The sequence below is a fragment of the Hirundo rustica genome, chromosome 17, assembly GCF_015227805.2.
Source record: "Hirundo rustica isolate bHirRus1 chromosome 17, bHirRus1.pri.v3, whole genome shotgun sequence".
Lineage (NCBI taxonomy): Eukaryota > Metazoa > Chordata > Aves > Passeriformes > Hirundinidae > Hirundo > Hirundo rustica.
In genome coordinates, this window is record NC_053466.1 from 8,795,050 (window position 1) to 8,818,281 (window position 23,232).

At 42.5% G+C, this 23,232-nt stretch overlaps 1 protein-coding gene across 2 annotated transcripts in view; it reads left to right on the forward strand.

The window, feature by feature from the left end:
• Positions 1-23,232, forward strand: part of MED13L (mediator complex subunit 13L) — a 168,797-nt gene that overhangs the window by 16,603 nt on the left and 128,962 nt on the right. The window contains exons 2-3 of one of the 2 annotated variants that reach the window (XM_040080440.2): positions 12,349-12,373; positions 12,472-12,586. In XM_040080440.2, coding sequence (XP_039936374.1) covers position 12,586 — 1 coding nt within the window. In that variant the 5' untranslated portion in view covers positions 12,349-12,373; positions 12,472-12,585. Of the gene's footprint in view, positions 1-12,348; positions 12,587-23,232 lie in introns of both variants that reach the window. The other variant, XM_040080439.1, reaches the window with a different exon arrangement.

The window sequence follows — 23,232 nt, forward strand, 5'->3', positions numbered from 1 at the left end:
TAAGGGGACTGGGATACTGGGAATGACAGCTCATGTTGATTCCTGCTGTGGCCCAGCTTGTTACATCAGTGTGATCCCAGCCCTGCAAAATGATCATGAGGGCTGAGCAGAACCTGCTCTGATACCAGGGAGGAAGTTTAGCTTTTCACATTGGGAGGGTTCTCAACGTTTCCACATGTAGTAAGGAGCTGCCTTACTTACAAATGTAAAAGATTTAAGCAGTCTTTCCTTTGGCTTGTGCTGTGAATTTTGATTCATTTTGATGAATTCTGACTCTCACTTTCTACCTTAATCTGTAAAAATACATTATTTCTCATTGAGTCATGTGTGGCTTAGTCCGTGAGCAGAATTGCAGTAGTGCATGTGGAAATGTGGCTGGAGCTTTTAGTGGCATCCTCGCTTTTGTTTCTTTGAGATGGGGAATTTTTATTGTGTGATGCAGTTGTATAAGGCGCCCTGAGGCAATATTTATATTTATGTGACTAACACAGATGAGCTCAAACATACACAATGACCTTGTCCCTATATTAAGGAATGTATTTAATCAGCTTATGAAAACAGAGAAAAATGGCCAGGTCTCTGAAATTACATAAGTAATAAGATGTGACACATGTATTTCTGTATCACTTCTTGTGAGGCACTTACCTCAGCTTTCTTTAATCAGCCAATGTTGCAGCTTAGTGTATTCTTGTTTATGAAAATTATAATTACAGAGGAAAAAAAATGGGCTTTTTTTCCCTCCCCTTTCATTTTTGCCCTTCCCCGCTGACTCTTCTTTCATGCCTTGGTGACTCCAGAAAGGTCCATAAATTCATATTTAAGCCTGGAGTGTGGAACTGACCTAGTGAAAATCTCTTCCCCCTTCTTTCTCCCAAGGCAGCTCTGTTCCCCTCATTCCTCTCTCCCCGCCACGTTTTGGCAGTGGTGTGGATTGAATGGAGATCAAAGTGGCTTTGTAACCACAATCCGTGTCTTAGAGAAGGAAATTTAAAGCTTGTTCAGTAAAACTTTATTTCATTCATCTTTTAGCTTTAGAATAGCTATGCTGTGGTCAGGGCTTTGTGGTTGCCTGTTCTTATGACTCCATATTTGCCCATAAAATACAGTATTTTGTGAGAACAGAGGATTCAAATCAAAATTTAAAGGAAAACTCTTCTTTACCTATTGACTAGGCATTGGCAAACTTCCAGTTTTTGATAATGATGCATTCATAGCTGACAGCTATGAGACATAAGTTTCAAAATGTGTTGGTTTTTTACATTATAGACTCCTGACTTTTTACTTGCAGGAGTCTCTAGATTACTAAGGAGTTTTCCAACCTAGTTTAGTATATCTGTAGTCTCTTAGTGTTGGACTTTTGAGTCTCACTTCATTGTATGTCTACAACATTACTGGATTTGTAGGCGGCTCTGGTGAGACACCAAATTAATTCCAGGAATATTTTGTAGTGGCCATGTCAAGTATTTTTATAAATAAGTAATTTCTTTGCTGAGAGAAAAGGTTAATTGGTTAAATTACTTTATTCTGAAAGAGCTGCTTTCATTTTGAGCCCAGTATTTCTGGTTATTTAATTTTCCGTGTGTATTTTAATAAAGTTTTGACTGGAGTTCTCTGCGAATTTCCATAGTTCCCTTCTGGCAGGAGGTGCTGGATTCTTGTCTTTGCAGGAATGACAGTGAGAGAGCTGCAAAGCGAATCTACATGACCGGTCATGTCGTGGCTTTATTTACTACTTTCCATATTGCAGAAGATTCATATACCAGCATTCTCCAGGGGGTGGGTTTTGAGGGGCTGAGGGATTTTGGCTGCTCCTGACAAACTGGGCATTACTGGGTGTCAGTGATGAGGACAGGGATGAAGAACCAGGGCTGGGGGATGGAATTCATGTGCTGTTCCTGCCTCCCTGTCCCAGAGCAGGAGCCTGGGATGGGCCCCTTTGGAGAGGAAGCGAGGTGTACAGGGCAGGGATAGACACGGGTTAAAACCGAGCTTTGCTGGGCAGGGCAGGGATGGACATGGGTTAAAACTGAGCTTTGCTGGGCAGGGATGGGCACAGCTGTAAACCCGTGGGAGCTGCTGTGCTGCTCAGATGTGGGGCACAGGAATGTTCTGAGTCCTCGGTGCAGCTTTTTGTGTAATGGAAGAAAGGGAACTGCATTCTTTAACTCACTGTGCCAAAGTTTACTCTGCTCGGGTTGTTACTTCCTCCAGCCCACCCTCCCCCCTGTCTTTTTCTGCCCATATGTCAGACTACTTGGTTTGGGAAACAGCTGATAGTCCATTGTATGATTCTGATGTTTGACATTTCCTTCCTCTTTCAGTTAAAAAAAAAAATCTAGAAAAGAAAGTAAAATTTGGGAAGAATAGAGAAGATTCCTTTCTTTTCTTGCAGATTTGCCTTTGTTTTTTTTTTTTTTATTCTCCTCATGTCGGACTGCTTTTCTGTAGTCCAGCTTTCTCCAAGAGGGGACTTTTAAATTTGGAAAAAGGGCAGACAGTTCTGATTCTTTCTGAAGGGGAACTTGAAAACCTCATCATTCACCCTGTCTGAAAACAAGGGAGGGATACTCTGGCTGCTGGCAAGTTGCATCTTTATTTGCCTTTTTTTTTTTTTTTTGGTGTGCTATTGAAGTTTGCATTAGTAGTTTCCATTTTATTATCTGTTCTCAACCATCTACTCAGAAGTTAGAATATAATTGATTCCCTTTTGTGAAGAAACTGGCTGAAGTGATGAAGAACTCAGAGATGCCTTTCTGTAAAATAGTGTCTGTGATTTGAGCTGTGGGGTGCCTCACAACCTAAACCCAGGGTTTGGCAACACAAAAAGAATTTCTTCAATACCTTCAGTCTTTTGTCTTGGAAATTGCATTTTGCTTCCAGGCATTGTGTGCTCCCTTAGAGCCTACAGGGGTAAATGTTCAGCTCTGCCATAGGTAAACTTCATTCCATGTAGAATTAGTAAGGTTGGAAAAGAGCTCCAAGATCAAATCCACTTCTTCCCCTTTTCCCAGTAATAACACCCAAACCGAAGCAAACCCAGTCATGCCTCGTTACTTTTGGCTGCCGTGGCTTTGCTGGCTGGATGTTTGGACACGGGTAGGTTTTGAGCATCCTCTGAACCCCTGATTCCTGCCTATTCAGTTTTGTTGTGCAGATTGGCTTTCCTGTTTCCCTTTTTCACTCTTGGTGATGGGATTCTGGCACAGCAGCTTCCCATTTTGCGTGGCTGTGTTCATGCAGGAGCCAGCAGGACGTGTGGAAGCGCCTGTGTGAGTCCCACTTCAATGTTGACCTGGGACTGTTTGTTTCCTTATGTTTGTGTCTTGAATATTTTGGGCTGAAAGTATCTTTTCAAGTGACAGCTGAGTCTCAGCCCTTTGGCTTCCAGCCATGCTTATCACATTATCCTTTCCCATCTCTGATGAACTGGGTTACAGCCTTGGCACTGGAGGGGAGCTGCCGAGCCAGGCACCAGTGTGGAACCGTGTTCTGAATTTGCTGCATTGGCTAAGGGCTGCAGATTTGCTAACCAAGCCTTCACTGAAGGTGAAAGATGTTGATGTAACTCAAAGGTCTTTTACCAAAAATTTCCTCTTTAATTCTTTACTGTTTTTAAATGATTTTTTTAAGAGTTTTTGCAGTTAGTCCTGAATGACTGTAGCTGTTTTATAGGTGGACATTGGGCTCTGGCTGAGGATGGCAGCTCTGAGCGTGACCACTGTGTGCTGATGAGATTTCCAAAGTAACTCTGGGTACCTGGCTAAATGAAGGGGCATGGAACAGTGTTGTGGAACCATAATTCCACCGAAGTGCCCCATCTCAGTAGTGGCCAGTTTGGCTTGCCGGATTTGCTGAGGTGGATGTAGTTGTACTTCACTTGAATAATCTCCCAGGTTCTCTGTGTATTTGGTTGACAGGTTTCTTGAACTAGGTAGGTGTTTTGTAAACAATTCTAAATTAGTACGTAAGTTTTTCTCCTGATACAAAATTTTAGCCCCCTTGTTTTGGTTTGAGTCTGTGTCCTGATAATTTAATTTGATATCTGGAAGAAAACCAGCAGCTGTTCTCTAGAGAACCTCAGTTTCCCTCTTGTAAACCAACCAGACTTAATTCTTGGATGATTTTTTCACTGTATGGAATATATATTTTTTTGACCATTCCTGTAATTCTTCTGGTTTTGATGTTGTGAAACAGGAGCTGCAGTTTGTGATGAACGTGTAGAGCTACAGATGAATTGTAATGGCCTCAATTTCTGTGTCACCTTCTGTTTCTTTCATAAGATTTTCTCCTATTTGGTTTTGTTTTGCCAGCCTGTTTTTGCAGTGGACTGGAAGAAGATACTTCCTCTCTTTCAGTGTGTCAGTGTGTGCTCATTTGCCTTCTGCTGTGTTTGATTGTAGTCATCTACTTTAGTATTTAACCTTGAATTCTGTGAGGGTTTGGATCCATATCAGTAATTTGGGTGCTTTTACCAGATTGCTCTTTCTTTTATGCTTGCCACTCAAAAAGCCTTTGTTGGTAACTCCTGCGTCTGCCAGAGCTGCTGAAATTTGAGCATTAGTATTGGAGTCCTTTTATATTTTCCATTGGAAAAGATGGTACTTGGTTGCCGCCTCAAATTCTTTTTGAGATGGGTCTGACTTTGGTTTCTTTGAAAGAAACAATTAATCTTCCTGGCTGTCTCCTCTCCTACATGGGTCAAGTCACCCTCACGCTGGGGAGAAAGCGGAAAAACTACCTTATTTCTGTCAGTGCTGTTTACATTTTAGGCATAAGAGCTGATGCTGTTATTTTGTGAAATCTTTTAATAACGTAACATCTATTATTTAAAAAATGCCTTGGTTTTCTGGTCATCAGTACTGTGGTATGGGATCTCAGGTGTCCCCAGGTACAGAAGCCCATCAGGGAGATATCCGATAATAGGATTTTGGTTACACCTAAATCCTTCTCTGAGACTTGGCAAAGATAAAAGGTGACACACAAATGCCCTGACACTGTTGCCTGTCACAAACAGCTCTGGAGTAGGAGCATTTAGATAATCTGTTCCAGGGGGCACGAGGGAAGGAGGCAGCATGGAGCGCAGGGATTTATCCGGCAGAAAGCTGTTCCAGGCATATGTGCTGCACGCACTGGCATGCTCACTTTCATGTCGGTTTTAAGAGCAAAGGAATAACAACCAAAAAAAAAGGTAATTTTTTCATCCTTCATTTTTAAAAGCTTGTTAGTGGCTGCCCTTTATCCCTTTTTTTTCCAGCCACTTGACTGTGTGCTTATGCAGGGAGAGGATTAAAGTCAAACATGTCATTCTGCTGCTGCTCGGTTGCATACTAAAGAGGGCTGAGAGCTGGGCTCTGAAGAACAAACCATGGCATGGAGGTTTTTTTGGCCATGGGACACCCATTTCAGAATTAGCTATTTTTTAATGTGCTATTTTTTGTCTGCTCTTGATTTCAGAGCAAGTTTGGAGGACTTTGCGCAGCTATGGCAGTCGTTGGCCTCACAGAAACGTCCTTTTGAAGCTCATTCAGTGCATGCAAGGCCTCTGCACTGCCATGTGATCCCTCCCTCTTACAGGGGCAGAAGGGATAAGCCCTGAGGGAAGGGAACACAAGCAGTTCCTTGCCTTTTTAAATTGGAAAGCATAAAGAGGAGAATGTTAATATGTAGTTCAGGAAATGATCTGATTTCAGGAGACTCTGCAGGACTGAGATGGTCAGTCTGCTGTGGGTTTCCAGACCCAGCAGAAAAGATGGGGAATGTCTGTGGACACGTGCTGGCACTGCTCAGTTGTGCTGAATAGGAACCTCTCTCAGGGTGTACAAACAGTATGTAAAGCTGGGAAAAAAATGAATTTTTAAGTTAAGCAATCTCCTGTATTCTTTCAATTCACTTGACAGGGACTTAGGCAGATGTTACTAAATATTTTATTTCACTGTGAGAGGGGATGTGTTTGCGTCCCCCACAAGCAGCACATTGTTACAGAGTAGTTTTCAGTCCCCCTGTCCTCATCCTTTTGTCTTTCCTTCCTGGTGAAGTGTATCAACATGACATAACTTTTATCTGGTATTTAAATGGCTGGAGTGGAGTGTGCAATGATATTTCGTTGCTGTGTGAGGATGATGTAGTGAAACGAGGCACTGTAACCAAAACAGATGGTGCTAATCTTGAGTCTGTCTGCAAGATCTTACAGCATTTAATTAAAATGGTGGTGTAATTCCCATGACACCTTTAACTACAGTTTAAATTGTTGGACTATGAACTAAGGGCTTTCTTATGCAGATTTTCACTCATGTGAGTAGTCCTTAGTATGAGTCTCTGGTGGCTTCGGAAATAGCTACTTACTTGAATGAAGCTCTCAAGATGAGAAACTAATAAAACTGGCAAACATATATATGGCATTTACATGTTTTATGTTCCAACTTGAAGCATAAATTGTAGATTAAAGATACTGAGCAACTACTCTCCTACGTAGAAGCAAACAAAATTCTAGATTAGAAGAATTGTTTAGACTGAGCCTAACTTCAGAGGCTGATAAATACAATGTTCTAAGGTACCCTGGGCAGCTTAAAATCTTCCCCTTGGTTGGAAGGACATTTGATCAAAGCTTTTATATTCCCTTGGTTTAACTGAAATGTGTTTGTAGAAGTGATGAGGTGTGGTTTGGTTTTTACGTTGGTTTTTTAAAGACCATTAAAGGGAGTTATGTTGGAAGCACTGGGCAGACCTGAATTTGTCTGAGTGGCACCTTTTAGGCAGGCAACTGGGAAGTATTTTTATACTTGGTTTTTGTTTTGTTTCAAATTGGAGAAGTGTGAAAAATAAGATGACCTGAACGTTGCCATATTGAAAGTCTTTGAGAAAGCAGGGTTGGAGCTGAGGGCCTGTGTGATGGATATCTGGTTCTTTTATTCATGATATGATCTTACCTCCTTTCCAATCTATCACTCCTATTTTGAAAGTACCAGAGTGATGATTTTATACACTCTGCAGCCTGACTCTGTCTTAGCTTTTCTTACTTTTCTGTACTATAGGAAGCAGGGAAAATAGCACATTTATATAGTTTCAGTCATTGTTTTTAATGTAGAGAAGCACAAAGTAGTTCAAAACCAGCTCTGCTCTACACTTGGTGTGGCCAAATACAAAAATTTCTCAAACTTTTGATGCTCTCCCTCCTTCTCCTTCTGCTGTGTCTATATTATTGTATAATTTCTCCAAGGGAGCTTTGTGTATTAAAATGGGTGGAATTACTCAAGTGATCTGGAGAAGTTAATTTAGAGTTGGCCTGTCCATTTCCCCTAAAACAGAGGCCAAAAAGCATTTGGTGGAGATGGGAAATAAAAGAGGAGGTGGAAGATGTTTTTTGTTTGTGTTCCATCTGCAGGGGCTGCAGAAGAGGAAAACAGTCACAGTGGCTACCCAGCACTAATTATATCTTCAGGGTTGCTGGGAGCATGCCAGCACCAAGTTGTGCACTGTGAAATGTTACCGGGGAATTGCGATTTTTAGCAGCCTAAACTCTACCAATCTGAGTGGAGCAAGATGAGATCAGCAGAAGACCCTCCCAGCCTGCCTATTATTGTGATTTAAGCCTGAAGGGGGAAAAGAGGGAGAGCTAAGGTTTTCTGTCTCCTAGGAATTCAGTCGTGGATGGTGTCCTAGAGCCCTGAGCTGTGGCAGGTACATGTGGAGGTGTCTGTATTTAGGGCAGCAGGGTGTGAAGGAAAGTGCTGATTTACCTTCTGTGTCTCTCTGCTTGTCTGTGTGTGTGCAGGGGGATCAGAGGTTTGAACACCCTCAGCTCCTCTCTTTTGAGGCAGTTTCACTCTGCAGGGTGTGATGATGGTCACTGAAGCCTGAGTTTGTGTCCCCTTCCAAGGGACTCTGTGTGATCACTCTAGGTCCATGCATCTGAATAAAGACATTGGCAATGCACTGTTTTCATTAATGCCTATTTCTTGGGGATGTTTTGGGTGGTTTTGGATGCCTGTGTGAAATTTGAACATTCTCTTCTACCCTGACAGCTGCTTTTGAAAACATCAGAAACAGTTCTTTTTGTGTCTTGGGAATTACTCTGTAAGAAGTTGGATGTTAGTGAAGGGTTTGGGTATTACTGTTACAGATCCAATTTCTCTGTTTCCTTACATGCTTGGCCCAGTGAATTTAGAACTGGCGTCTCACAAATATTCTGTGTCCAACTGCAGTTAGCTGAACTTAGAAAAAAAACTCCATTTCAAAACAGCCCCACTTATCTGAGCAGTTGAACCCTTCATAGAACAGTCCTCCATAACATGTTTCTTTATAAACCAAAACAAAAATCTCATTTAATGCATGATTTCCTAACAGTGTTGGATAATAATAAGTATTTTTGAGTTCCTTTTTTTTTTTTTTTTTTTGGTCAGGCTTTTTAGTTTTAAAAACATTGTAGCAACTGCTATAAGCCAAAACTGTGCATATGGGAAGAGATGCAAGAAACACAGCAGATTACATCACCTGGCAAGAGTTCTGCTTTGTTCTGCATTCATCTCTAGCCAGTTGTGAGTTAAACAGCATGTTCACAGTTTTGTCCTTGGGTTGGCAATTTTGGTTTCTGTCTCAGTGTTTCAGGCTGCTTTCAAACCAGCAGTTTTACTAATCAGAGCAGCTCTGCCCTCCCTGACCTGCTTTGCTGTCCTCAGACTTCCCGGTACAAGCATCTCTGTGGCTGTTTAATGAATCAGGTGTGGGGACTGATCTGAGTAGGGGAAAAAGTCGTTTAATCCGACCCTTCTGGGTTTGAGTCAGCCCAGCTCAGTGTGAATGTCTGAGCAGCAGCTGAGTGCTGCAGGGAAGGCACCCAGGCCAGGTCTGCTCTGGCACCAGCGCTTGCCTGTGTTGGTTGAGGTGCACACAAACAGCAGTCTGGGTGCACTCAAAGTTGTGTTTTATGTGATTGGAGCTGGCCCTGACAGGGGAGATCCCACTCTGTTCTCCCCCCTCTCCTGTGGCTGCTCGGTGATTCCCTGGCTTCAGGATGAGCTGTCAGAGTGCTGAGCCTGGAAATGTTTGTCTTTCTCTTGTTTTCTCTTGTTTAAATTGGTGAAGTGATCCCATTCACCGAGTGATTCCATGACCAGTAGATCCAGTGTCAGACTGGGACAGAGAAATGCGTGGCTGGGGCTGAGGAGGAGGCTGTGCTGGGTCAGCCTGTGCTCACTGCCAATGCGGCACAAATGAAACCACATTTGGCTCTTCAGAGCAGTTCCCAGAACCACAGCCCACTGCTTGTCTTGTCTGTGCAAACCCTGCTGCAGATGGAGGCCTCTTCAAACCGGGGCTGTTGGTTTGTTTAAAGAAATTAATGTAAATAAATCCCCATGTGGATGCAGATCTTCTCCCTATAGTGCACTAAATACTTTACACAGAACATCAGTAGAGGCGTAAAATGTGTGTAAGTGTTTTGGGTGTAGTCTGCTCTCGTGTATCCCTTCTGGATTCAAATCTCTATTTGAATTCAGTTTTAATTAACATGAGGATGCAATCCAGAAGTTCTGAGGGATTAGTAGTGATGCTTACCTATTAAAAATTTAAACAGAAACAGACATATCCCAATACATGTGCTGAACCACACCTCTGCAACTCGGACCGGGAAACGATGTGTGAGAGCTCATTTAATGCTGCTACTGAGTCCAAAGCCCCAGGACACATCTCTCCCTTTTTTTGGGAGTCTCTCTCTGTGTAGGTGGGCACTGGTGTGATCCAGGTTAGTAGTTTATCAGTCCTAGAATTACAGACTCTAGGAGTTTGTTAGGGCAGAATTAAATTGGGTGCAGCTCTGCTGATTTCGCTGTGCTTTCCTTGACTGTTTCGTACCTCCTCAGGGGGGGATGTTGGGGTGATACCTCTGAGCTGGCAGGAAGCCACAGGAGCCTCTCTGCTCTTTGAAACAGCTGAGCTCTGGCTTTTGCTGCGTGGATCAAGCGAGTGCTGCTGTTGGGTAATGTCCTTTGTACAGTTGGGTTTTTTGGTTTTGGTTTTCGTCACCTTCCTGTTCCATGCTCTTTGTGACTTAGCATATGTTCTTAGCTGGTTATGGTGCAAACATTTAACATTTTTTCACAGGTTGCCTATGCTGGCACTAATTCTTGATGTTTTGTGGTTCATAGTTATATTCATTATCTTATTTCAGAAAGTCTGCCTGTTCCTTTTCCATGCTCTAGCTGGGGACCCACGTAGAACAGATGTAGATGTTTTGGAGGAACACTTTCTCTTAGCCTGTTATTTAGTCTATGAGGTGTTCCAGCACCCTACTATGGAAAAAATAACTTTACTCCTTCCATTTTGCCTCTTCCTCCTGCATTCCCCTGCCCTTGTTGTGCCAGGAAGGTGGCACATAGCTGTGTATCTCAGCCAGTCTGGACTATCTTTTCCCATTTCCTTTTCCACAGTTCCCAACCCTTTGGATGGCTGATGAGCATTTCTATCTGAGTGCAAGAGCTCAGTGCTGCCTGTAGGGAGCCTCCAGCTGGGACAACCCAGGACTGGTGTCCTGCTGGCAGGGTATAGGGTAGCAGCGTCCCTTCTGCCCTGTGGAGCTAAGGATGCCTGGTGGTTTAGGGGCCTGCAAACACTAAACCAAATTTCCCTGCTGTTCAGTGTTCTATAAGTTTTTCCCCTTTCCAGTGCAGTACTGTGTGTCCATGTGCCTGGTGAGGCCTCTTTGGAGGACAATTAAATGGGCAATCTGGATAATCAGTGTTTGGGGAAACAGTCCTTGAGGCAGAGTCCCAGGAGCTGTAGCCAGGGGCCAGAGCCCTGCTGTGCCAGGCAGAATACAAGAATGAGGTGAAACTTTCAGAGAACGTATTTACAAGATCCAAGAAATACTTGTGTTTTTTGCTTCTGTTGTTGGTATGATGAGCATCGCCTTCAGCTCCTCAGCAGTTCAACAGCCTTGAAGCAGGGAGGCTCCTTCCAGCTACTGTGGTAGACAGAAGCAAATTTTAGAGTTTAAACTTTTAAATGAACTAAGTTTGTGGACTTGAAAAAGGAAATCTTTCTCTGTGTGATGGGGAATTTGGGTTTTGGAGGAGAAGTTGAAATTCCTTAGGTGATGACAATGGGAGGAATATGTCATCTGCAAGTGTTTGGTTTTCTTTAGGAGTAAAAATTCATTCCTACAGCGTTTCCACTGCTGCGTGTTTCCCTTGTCCCTGGCAATGCCCTCTCTTGTCAGAGGTGGAGTGTTTGCACTCCTTGTGGCAGACAGCTGGCTGTTCCTGCAGGAGCACTTTGGAGCTCAGCACCGGCTGCTTCTGGGCAGCCAAGGGAAGGTGTGAACACTGGAAACGAAGCAGTGGGGGAATAGCAGCAGCAGGAATGTGGTAACAGGTTGGAGAGTAGAGTACAAGCCCACTGTGAGCAGGGTATACACACACCAGTTGTGTTCGGTAACAGCCAGACTGTCCTGGGGGTATTCCCTGTCCTGTGCTGGAGTGGAGAGAAAGGGGGAGGCTGCAACAGGCATAGGGCAAACTGGGAGTGGAGGAAAATCTCAGAATCACGGAACACCCTGTGTTGGAAGTGACCCACCAGGACCATTGAATCCAGCTCCTGCCCAGGGCACCCCAACAATCCCACCCTGTGCATCCTTGAGAGCATTGTTCAAACACTCCTGGAGCTCTGGCAGCCTTGGGGCTGTGCCCACACCCTGGGGAACCTGTTCAGTGCCCAAAATGTCTGGGTGGCAAATCTGTTCTTTTTATTCTTCCTTGATGGTTAACAAGAGAATTCTGTCTGGTTTAGATGCAGTAAATGGCAACTTTCCATGTTCTGCTTTTGTTCATTTGGGCAAAACAAAAATAAAAAGCCCATTTGGTAAACCTGTAACATCACAATGTGAAACTGTTTCAGCTTTTCCAGTAAGTCACTGGTTTTCTTAAGTACTGTGATGCTTTGTTTGTGACTTACAAGTGGCCAAGTTTTGGACTGACAGAGCTCACGTGGCCACCAAGCAGCCTGTAGGGAGTGAGCCTGATTCCCTCTCCTCGGTTGTTTTTTTTCCTTTCTAACTTGTAAGATGACAATAAGATAACAATAAGGTTAAAAATTGAATGAAGCTGTTGGAAATTAATAGAAATGAATAGAAGTAAGTCAGGTTGTGGTGAAAACCTAAATGCAGGGGTAAGCCAGGTTTATTCAGTGCTGTTTCTAAATTCTTTTCTTTGGAGGGGAATAAAGGAAAATACATGAACAGGAAGATTTTTGAATTTGAATTGAGGAATTAACCACTGAAAATGAAACCAACTACAAATATAACTAAATTACAAAGTGACCCAATGACTCTTTTCTTCTTTTTTTCGTTTCTCACAGGCTGAACTTACGGGCATCAAATGGCGTAGGTACAACTTTGAAGGCCATGGGGACTGTGGGCCCATCATTTCAGCTCCGGCCCAGGATGATCCCATCCTGCTGAGCTTCATCCGCTGCCTGCAGGCCAACCTGCTGTGCGTGTGGCGCCGCGACGTCAAACCCGACTGCAAGGAGCTCTGGATATTCTGGTGGGGGGACGAGCCCAACCTGGTCGATGTCATCCACCGCGAGCTGCACAGTAAGCCGCCCTTTGTTGCTCAATTGCTTCTGTTTGCTCCAGTAAAAAAAGGAATTTTTTTTTTTCTTAATGCTTTAACTTGCTACCTTATGTGATTTTGTTATAGTTTGTGTTTTAAGACCTACAGGAAAACAAAACAAAACAAAAACAACCCTGTATGTTTGACTTTTTTTGCCATGTGATAAAATACGAAGTGAAACTCGAACTCAGGAGACCTGTAGTAAACATCATGACTTGGTTTTTTGTGGAACCTCTAAAAACAGAGTAAATTCTAATTTAAGGGATGATAATAATAATAATAATAATACCCCAGCTCTGACATAAGGTTGTAGCTGATGGAATAAATCACCTCTCCTGCAGAGTCAGGTGAACTCCATGGCACCCCAGGTAAATCTGTGAGGTCAGGACTTGCTCCTTGCTCGTGCTGCAGGATTTGAGCATGATCCAAGGCGAGTTGCAACAAGTGAGCTGAAGGAATAGGAGGCTGGAAGGGACAGGTAGGTCAGAGGTGACAGTGATAAGTTGGTGATTGTCGGCTTTATGCAACTGTGATTGTCCTCAGAGTGTCCAGAAAGTGGAGCCTTAACATGGTAAAGTTATTTCTGCTGTGTCTGTTGTGATCCTGTTTGGGTTTGATTATATCCAGTATATATTATTTTCTTTTCAGTGGTGTATTGTTGCTATGACAAGTCTTAGTTTGACTGAACTAAAAGATGTTTTATTAGGCTGTACGAGTTTTACCTCCATTTTCACCTTGTGTCTTGCAAGAAAACAACTGAAGTTCAGCAGTTCTGGAATAATAACAGTAGTTAAAGGACCCCAAGGCAATCATTAGGATCAGATTCTGGTTTCTTGCAATAATTTTTTATCCTTGTGGCCTTTAGACCTTCTGGTGACTTGGTGGTAAAATTTGTTTCAAGTACATAGAATATTTTATTTATCAAGTATGCTTGAACTGTCCCTTATCTCCCACCTGTATCCTGCACTGTTTACACCTGGGTTATGGTATATTCATTTCTTTTCATTCTGTTGTAAGCACCACTCCAAACTTCTGCTTTGATGGCTGCCAGATTGTTTATTTGGCACCAGAGCCTGTGAAATCACAGATATGCAGGCCTGAGTACCTTGGGGCGTGTTCCACACAGGTAGCCCTGTGATCATGTATAATTAAAGAGATGGCTCACAAGTGCTCTGCTGAGCCATTCCACTGACATTCATTTTTTATGAGGCACCTGTTTTGAATGAGGGAATGGGTAATATTTCTACTTACCCAGCAAAGCTTTAATAATATATGCTTTTCTCTTAGTGAAATATAATTTATTTAATATTTCAAATGCTGTAGATGGGACTTAAGTGTCTTTTTATTTGAGGGGAGTTGCAGGTGATGCTTCTGTTTCTGTTGTAAATTGATGGAGCTTGTTTATATCTGACATCTTGGTTACAACTACGTGATGCTGCTTGCGGTGGTGGTGGTATGGAAATCCACTTAAATGTCTGGACAGCTGAAATATCTGACAGACTGCTTCTGCTGGGTGCACTATGGGGCAGAGTACAGAAAGCAGCACTGGCACACATTGTTTGCCTGGTTCAAAATTTTATGGAATCACAGAATTATTTCATTTGGAGAAGACTTCCAAGGTCACGGAGTCCAACCTGTGCCTGATTCCCCAGCCAGAGCACTGAGTGCCACGTCCAGGTGTTCCTTGGACACCCCCAGGGATGGGGACTCCACCACCTCCCTGGGCAGCCCCAGCCAATGGTTAACAACCCTTTCCATGCAGAAATTCCTCCTGGTGTCCACCCTGAGCCTCCCCTGGCCCAGGCTGAGGCTGTTCCCTCTCCTCCTGTCCCTGTTCCCTTGGAGCAGAGCCTGACCCCCCCCCTGGCTGTCCCCTCCTGTCAGGGAGCTGTGCAGAGCCACAGGGTTCCCCCTGAGCCTCCTTTTCTCCAGGCTGAGCCCCTTCCCCAGCTCCCTCAGCCCCTCCTGGTGCTCCAGCCCCTTCCCCAGCTCCATTCCCTGCCCTGGGCTTGCTCCAGCCCCTCAGTGTCCTTCCTGAACTGAGGGGCTCAGAACTGGACACAGAACTCGAGGTGTTCCAGCTTCCAAGCTGGAGCCTTCAGAGCAGTAACTTTTAAGTGGAATTCAATCTGAAACTTGTCTGTTGTCACGTGTGTAAATCCTACAAGGATAGATTTCCTTGTTCTATATTAAAAGCACATTGAAACACTTGTAGTGACTTATCAGATATAGTTCAAAGTGATGTAAATTGTGTAAGCGTTGTACATTTTCCTGCTGATAAGGCTGTTGGGCTGTGTTCAGTACATTTTAGAGTTCAAACATCAGTATTGACAAAATATTGAGCCTCAAATTCTGCCAGAACAAGGCATTTATGTCCATTGATTCCTTGAGATAGGACAAAGGACACAGTTTGTGTTCACTGCTCCATGCAGCCAGAAGGCAAAAAGAACAAGTTTATTCTGCTTTTTATTGTATAAACAGTCCACAATACAGAACTATTTGATAGTTGAAATTAGCTTCCTGAAAATATAAAGGGCTTTTCCATGTGGGCGTACAAACAGAAAATAGGAAAGTTACTGAAGCAGAGTTTTCCTTGCCTGTCAGCTGGGCCAGAGTAACATGATGATTTTTGGGATAACCTGCTCAGGAAATGAGCTGCTTTGGCTTAAAATGCTGTTCCTACAGGTTGGATTGTCGCTGTGACTTAGAGTTACATGGCCAGACCTTTATTGTGTTGTATTCACGTGTTCAGAAGCACAAGTCCCAGGAATCTGATGCTGCAAATCCAAGAGGAAGACTGGAGTCTATCCAAAACATTGACATCTGAGATATAGGAACTTCAGGGAATAATGTCTGAAGTAGGATCATGAATTCTTATCAAGAATAAGGTTTTGGATTTCTCTTTTCCTGCCTAGGACTTGTGCTTTAAAAGTGAAATGATTTAGTGGTAACTGAATTTAATGAATTTTTTTTTTAAATATTATGTTTTATTAATTCAGGTCTAAATTATAATTTTTGATTTTTCTGGATGAGTCACTCCAGTAGTGCTGTATGGTATTTACTGCTTTCAGTAAACAGAGGAAAAGTCCAGACTGAGGCTTTGCTTTCAGAAGCACTAAGTGTTCCTTTATCTTTATAACATTGACGATTTGGTAAACAGCAAATATGCCATTAATAAAAGAATTTCAACTAGGCATAGGGAAAACAACTTTGTGATTGTAAACAGGAGGTATGAGGAGCATTGTTTATGTAGTAGCTTTCCAAAACTGTGGATAATTAAATGCTGTCACGGGAGATTAAGTAAAAACAATTATTTGCAGAGCAGTTATAGATCAGTGGAGTGGTTGGATTAACCAGGCAGCTGGGAACTTCAGAAGTGTCTCTTGCACATTCTCCTACATTTCTTCTTCCTGCCAGCCTTGACTGGTGTTCTGGTTTTTATTGTGGTGGCATTTAAAACTGGACGGGAAGTTGAAGATCTTTATTCAATCCTGGGCGGAAAAAAGCTAACCGGGGTGGGGTCAGTGAGTGAGGGAAAACTGGAGAGGTTCTGTAAGTCTGCAAAAGTTTGGCGTGCTTTAGTTTGTTGAAGTTTGGTTTTCTGAAGGATAAATGCTGTTTAATGATATTGCCTGGAGAGGTTTGGCAGCTGTTGCAGCCACACTACCTTTTCCCATAAATTCATTTTTTTGTACATCCGGCAGAAGAAGTGGAAGGAGAGGAGGGAGTGTGTGACTGTTGGCAGCGTTTTTGACAGGAGCGTTGTGGATTTGCAAGTTGCAGAGTTCTCATTTGCATTTGGTGACCAAATACCATCTGGAGCATCACAGAGAATTGAGACTCAACCCTTGGGTTTTCTCTCTTCTCCCACCCCTGCCCTGGACCCTGTGGGTTCCACACAGATTATAGGGAAGGGAGGTCTGTTCCTCAATTCCCTTCTTTGCTTTTGCAAAGAGCACTTTGCTCTGACATTTTACACCACTCCAGCAGTTGGACTTGATCTTGTGGGTCCCTTTCAACTCAGAATATTTTGTAATTCTCTCACAGTTTTGTCTATCAGTTTTTAACCTCTGTACTGGATTTATGGATATATTCCCCTTTGCTGCATCTGTGGTACAGAATATTGGAATTCTCAGGGATAATGCAAGGATTGTGTTGTGTACCACTACTGAGAATACATGTTGGTGACTGCAAGCACAGCATTGGTGGACTATGGAAAGCTGGCAGAATGTGAGACAGGAGCTTGAAAATGAATAAATTCTGGGTGTTTGGTAGTTCTTTATGTAAAACTACATCCTTCTATCAACTTAGTAGCTTGTGTGCCTGAACTCACTGATCCTGGTAGGTATTTGGGATTTCCATCTGATATATTGCACTTGATCCATTAATTTCTGGTGCTGCTTCCCCAGAAAAATGACACTATTTCACTTTCTGCTATGTAGAATATAAGAATTTGGATGGAAGCGCTTATGAAGAATAGATTACCTTGAATTAATTGGGCAAGTTGTTCCTGAAAGATTATTGTACATGATCTTTGGAGCTTGGTAAGTTTAAAAACGTAGCTGAAATTTGAGCTGTGACAGGAAAAACCTGGAGCTTCGGCTCGTTCCTGTTTATGAATTCTTGGCATATCGGGCTGGCGCAGCCGTAATCCCCTGGTGCTGATAAAAGTGAGCAGGGAAAAATGCTGCCTGTAGGAAGAGCTGTGTGCAGGGCACCCACATTAACCCACGTGCTTGTGCCCCAAAATTAATTTCTGCTGTTGTTTCTCTACCTGAAATTTGCTGATTTTTACCTACAGGAAAGCAGAACATGTCAGCTCTGTTTTTAAGGATGTTTCATGAGGAGAACAACTTTCCCCAGAACCCAAATGTAGTTGCTTTTATTTCTGCTAGGAAGGGTTCTTGATGCTCCCTTATGAGCTGCAAGATTTCAAAGTTTCATTTATCAGTCAAGTCTTCTAAATTAAGTCAACGTTTAACCTGTAAATGTTTAATAGTTGGTACTTGTCAGCATTTAATAGGGATTAAAAGAAAAATAATTGAAAAAGTTATACTTTTTGGTTTAGCTAATGTAAAAGGGAACAAAGTGGTGAAAAATCTACTTTCCATTTCAATTTGAGCCTATTTAAGGTTCTTTCAGGGTACTGTCTTACTTCTGCAATTGTGAGGAATTGGGAGCTCTGTCAGGAATTACAGAGTATGTTCTAAGCTCTGTCTGGTGAGATACGTTAATTATTGAATGAGAAGATGTTCCTCTCTATTCAAACATGTTTTAAGTGTGTGAAGCAATGCGTGAAATGAAGACTGAGCCCCCTTGCCATGAAATGGGTGTTCACATGAGAGTGCTCCTCAGTCTTTTCATTTTACTGTGAGATGATGGCAGTGGGCAAGAAGGGGGGGAGCTGCTGCTGGAATTGCATTACAGCTGGTTTGGAGACTTCCTTGGATTTGCCCAAAGGTTATTGCTGGGATTCCTGGGCTTTGGTGAAAGCATGGGATGTGTTTTACAACAATTGTATGCACCCTGAGTAACTCCATAAACCCCAGAACTCTTGTCATGCCCAGTGGTACCAGGAAGGAGAGCAGCCAGGACATGGAAAAGCAGCTCATGAACAAGGAATAAAGGATCTGAAATGCAAGGCTTTTGGAAGGCTTTCCATTTAAAAAGCAGCAGTGAATATCAAGCAGCTGAGTACCACTTATTAATAATTTGAAGTGAAATCTGAAAATGGTTAATTGCCGGTTCTTGAGCGCAGAGTGGAATTAACAAGTAGGTTCCTATGACAGAAGACTTTATTGGAATATTAAGTTACTGAAAAGTCTGTTTCTGGCTTGATTATTTTCAATAAGATAAGTCATTTGCATTTTCTTAATTGCCTAGCATAGATTATTCCCAAAGACATGAAAACAAAGTTCAACTTTTGCGTTCTTTCGGCAAGAAGATGGGATTGAAAAGTGAATTCCTACTTTCTCAGCTCGCAGAATTGTTCCGTGACCCTTATATCTGACACTGGTAATTGGTGTCCAGTGATTGCCAGTTGAAGTTCAGCTTAGACAAAATAAACTTTTTCTTTTAAGGAGGCATATTAAATGAGGTTATTATGCCATCATTTGGGATTAAGGAATTGCTTCATGGGAAAATGCCAACTCCTTTTATACACATGAAGTTGACAAGAGCCTTATTGTGTCTGGGCGAGATGTCTTCATTTTGTTTTGTTTTCTTTCAAAAATAAATGTTCTTCCCACCACTTTTTTTAACTTGAAAGTTGGGTTTATGGGAGTCATTAAAAAAAATTAAAACTGGGTGCCCTGTTTGGAATTCTGATTGCACTTACCTTTGCCTTAATTCCTCTTTCCTTCAGTGGTTTTGTCTCCACATGAACAGAGAATCTCAGTGTTCAGAGCAGGATCCAGTGAGTACATGTGGCAGTTGTGAATTCATTACCGATTCTGCTCAAGAAATGGACTTCACTGATCCTCGTGGGTCCCTTCCAGCTCAGGATATTCCATGGATCATTCTTACATAGTGCATTTTTTATCTGCTTACAGCTGGCAATATGTAAGGCAAAAAAGTCTGAAATCTACCAAAGGGCCATATGTTAAAAAAGCCAAATGCTTTTTATTATTTTATTCTATTTATGTCACTCAAGAATTAACTTCTTAATTTTCATGGCTGAGAATTTGGAGGTTTTCCTGTTGATTGCAACAAATTGCCTTCTGAAAGCAGTTCAGGGGAAAGACACTGATGGAGGGCAAAGCCAAGAAATTCTCTGCCTTCCAAATATAGGCTCAGTTTGACTGAAATAGTTGAAGTTTTGGTTATTAAGCTTTAGGGTTTTTTGCCACACTACAGTTCTTGTTTTTCTCTGGTGTTTTTGTGGGAAAAGGAGTTGGTATTCCAGAAGTAACGTTAACAGCTGCCTTCTGGAGGGACATTTGATGGTCCTTTGGCAGAACTGTTTCAGCAAGGCCAGGCTTAGAGCAAATCCAGGATATTTGAGGTGGGATAGAACAGTGGAAGTGGAACTGCCTGGAAAGCACTGGAAATCCAAAGCAAGGTTCCAACAGCTGGGAATCCCTCCCAGTAACAGCAGAGTGAGGTGTTACTAATGAATCCAGGAGAACTATTGTGCAAAATGGGCTTGGAATTAACTAGAGTGCTGAGAACAAACTCAAGTCCAACTTTTGAATGTAAATAAAATTGATGTGTTACCACAGGCAATTCGGTGAACCACGTAATTAGGTTTTTTCCCCTGAAAAACGGAACACTATGATGCAGCTGCAGCAAAGCAGTATGTAAAGGATTTATATTCTAGTTATATGAAAATTAAACAATCATTAAAAGTCTGTATTTTTAAAAGTGCTGCTTGGGGGTGGGGGGGAAATGAAAAAAATCCAATCAGTAGAATTTATTTTTCAGCGACGTATTGGGCAATATCAGCCACGGTAGCTGTTTTTTCCTTTAGGGAATCTCTTTTTCCAGTGAAATGAACTCACTTAACTGTGTGAAGTAAATCTAAGTTAGCTTGAAGTGAAATCTGTGTTAATAGGGCTCATTAGTAATGTTTGTATTTTCATGTATTGAGTAATTCTAAGAACGCTGGGTAAGCTCTACTGGAAAATTTAGACTTTAAAAATAGATGAAATGCCACCTTCTGAAGAAAATGATTGAAAAATTGCGTACAATTGCATTTTGGTAATGGCATTTTTAGAATAATTAATGAACTTAAAGTGACAATGACGGTGCTGGATTGCAAACAGAAAACACTGAAACACAGCTCTGCTGATGTTAACACATCATTCCTCTTCAGAGAGAGATGGTTTTCATTACATAAAAGTCACTTTCTTTATAATGAAGTTCCTATTAAAAGTCATAAATCTTACTACAGAATTCTTATACCCCAAGCCTGAGCCTGGTTTCATTTTAAGTGGGCTTCATTATACACCTGCATTTACTTATCCTGGGATTTGACTGTAATCTGTAGGACAAGTACCTTGGATACCTGGCATCGTGTCCATGGGGCAAGTCTCAGATGTGATCCATGGCTCAGGGTGTCGGTGATGAGCCAGGAAAACGGGGAAGGCAGCTTTGGAAATGTGAAGTTTGTTCTTGATGTTCATTGAAACCTCAGGGCCCTGAAGCTGGAGTATGGCTTTTCCAGAGAAGCAAACAAAACTATATTCCTGCATGGGATGAAGAGGAGGAGCAAGTGGAAAACAACTGAGTGCATGGGATAGGTTAAGAATGAGGGTGGATTCTTACCTTTGCTCTTTTGCCCATGGGAAGTGGGGGTTTCAAAAGGAAAAGGCTGGAGTTATGCTGTTAGTTAAATATTAGTCTCTTGGTTAAAAAAAAACCAAAACAAAACAAGCAAACCAAGCACACCCGTGTATTGCAGTCAGTCATATAATGATAAGAACTTTAACTGTAATGGTGTAAAATTGATTTTCCAAGGCTGAAATGCTCACTAGTTTGAAGTGAAGGTCCAGGCCAGAGGCACACTGCAAGGTGGGCACAGCTGAAATGCCTTTACCTCCCTGTTGATGGAAACCACCCTTTAATGTGTCTCAGGAGCTGCAGCGCAGGTCTGGGTGCTCAGCCTGGCTCAGAGCAGCCGAGGCTGCGGTGATGCTCTGGTCCCACAGGTGCCCTGCAGCTGTCCCTGTGCTCCCTTAGCTCAGGGCTGCTGGGAGCCTGGCACAGTTTCAGTTTCTGTTCCAGTGCTGAGGGCTGGGAGCTCCCTGAGCTGCCTCTGCCTCTTCCCAGCCCTGACTGTGCCTTGGCACGAGCCCAGGGCTGGGCTGGGCCCTGGCACAGCCACCTCTGGTGTTCCCTGGCTGTCCTGACAGCCATTCCTGCTCAGCCTGCAGAGCCCTGATCTCTCTGATCCTCCTGGACAGTATTTGTACCAAACTCTGGGGCGTTTATTGCTTTGGAATAGTCAGTGAGCCAGAGGAGTCAAACTGAAATGCTTCAAAGTTCTAAAACAAACTGATGGGTGGATTGTGCAAATAACCAGGCAAAAGTAGCGCCTCAAATTCCTGGAGAAATCGAAGTGTGAATTTCCTCTATTAAAGTGCTTCTATTGATAAACTTGGTTTTAGAAGGAAGAGCAGAAGGTGGCAGGTGCGCCAGTCTCTAAGCAGAAAACAAATATCAGATTTTCAATAAAACGTTTCTGTCTTGTAGTTGTTCCATGACATTGTAGTTGCTTCTGAAACACAAGTAATAGAACACCTTTCCCACCAGGGAGCCTTCCAGTCACAGGTGATGAAAGGGTCATTGTACAGGAATTTTTTTACTGGAATGGCTTTAAGAATTTCATACTTATTCTTTAAAGCTCTGTAAAGAGAAGAGAAGTATGGACAGTGTTATTATGTCAACAGGGGAGCAGCAGGGCTTGGAGTTTATTGTTTTGGGGAGCTGGAAGGAAAATCTCTTGGTCTCTTTGGTGTCTGATAAAATTTATTCTATGCAATTCTTTGCCACATATGTCAACAAAATTCCCTGGAATCTGTTCTCTAAGGCAGGTGAGGGGGAAGTGTGTGGTATTTGTCTGCCCTGTCATTTTTTTTGTCTCTTCTACATGGAAAGGATGTGATTTCTGGTATTATGGTCATGAGGAGTTCCAACTCGTTTATTCCTGTTCTTTGGGAAATGTATTCAGGAGCTAATGAGCAGGGAGAGTAATAAACAGCAGTGTGCTTGAGAGATCTCCCCAGAGAGCCTTTGTACCTGGAGAAGCTGTTCTTGGCAGTGGAAAACTTCCAGAGGTATCCCCTGTCCCAGGTGCACGTGGAATTATGGCTCAGTCCCTCTCTGCCTTTTTCCTGAACTAAACCAGACTACAGGAAGCATTATTTTATTACTATTTCTTTTGCTGCAAACCACAGTTAAGGCCTGGAAAGTGTGAAGAAAAATGTTTTGCCTGCAAGACTGTTACTCCTTAGTCTCAAAAGAAATGCACTCTAGTAGTGAAATTCCTAATCCTTCCCCTTTTGGGATAGGGGTTCCTGCCTGGCCTTGTCCTGGGAGGTGCTCAGTGAGCCCACTAAAGGGTAATTGGTGAGCAAACATTACACTCAGCACTGTTTGCTTGTCCTGTCCCAGACAGCTGCTGTAGGATGGCTGAGCCTGGAGGTGAGACACTGCTCACATTCAAGGGCTCAGTTATTGTGTAGGAACAGCAGAGAAAATAGATCCTGGTGCTTAGAGGTACACTAATATATATTTGTATTAACAAAAAAATAAAAATCTTTACTCTCTTAAGAAGTGACTTTTCAGTTTAATGTGAATTTACTTAAGTTCAGTTTTCAGTTCCTCAATGAGTTCTTGCAATCATTTTACACATTTATTTACTCGTGCATAGTAAACATGCCTGCAGACCCTGTGTTATAAATCCCCCTAGAGAAACATTAATTTGCCTAATTTTCCCTGTTCAGGCACCGCCTACAGTTTACATTTTGTTATTAATGCACTGAATAGGAGTTCCTGTAAGTTTCTGAAACTCAAAATGTTAAAATTTAGCACCAGCCCCAAATGGCCACTTGCTGCTCTTTAGGATTCCTGCTTGTGCTCCCCAAATGTTGGAAGAAGCAACTGAGATTTTTTAGTAGCTTCTTAT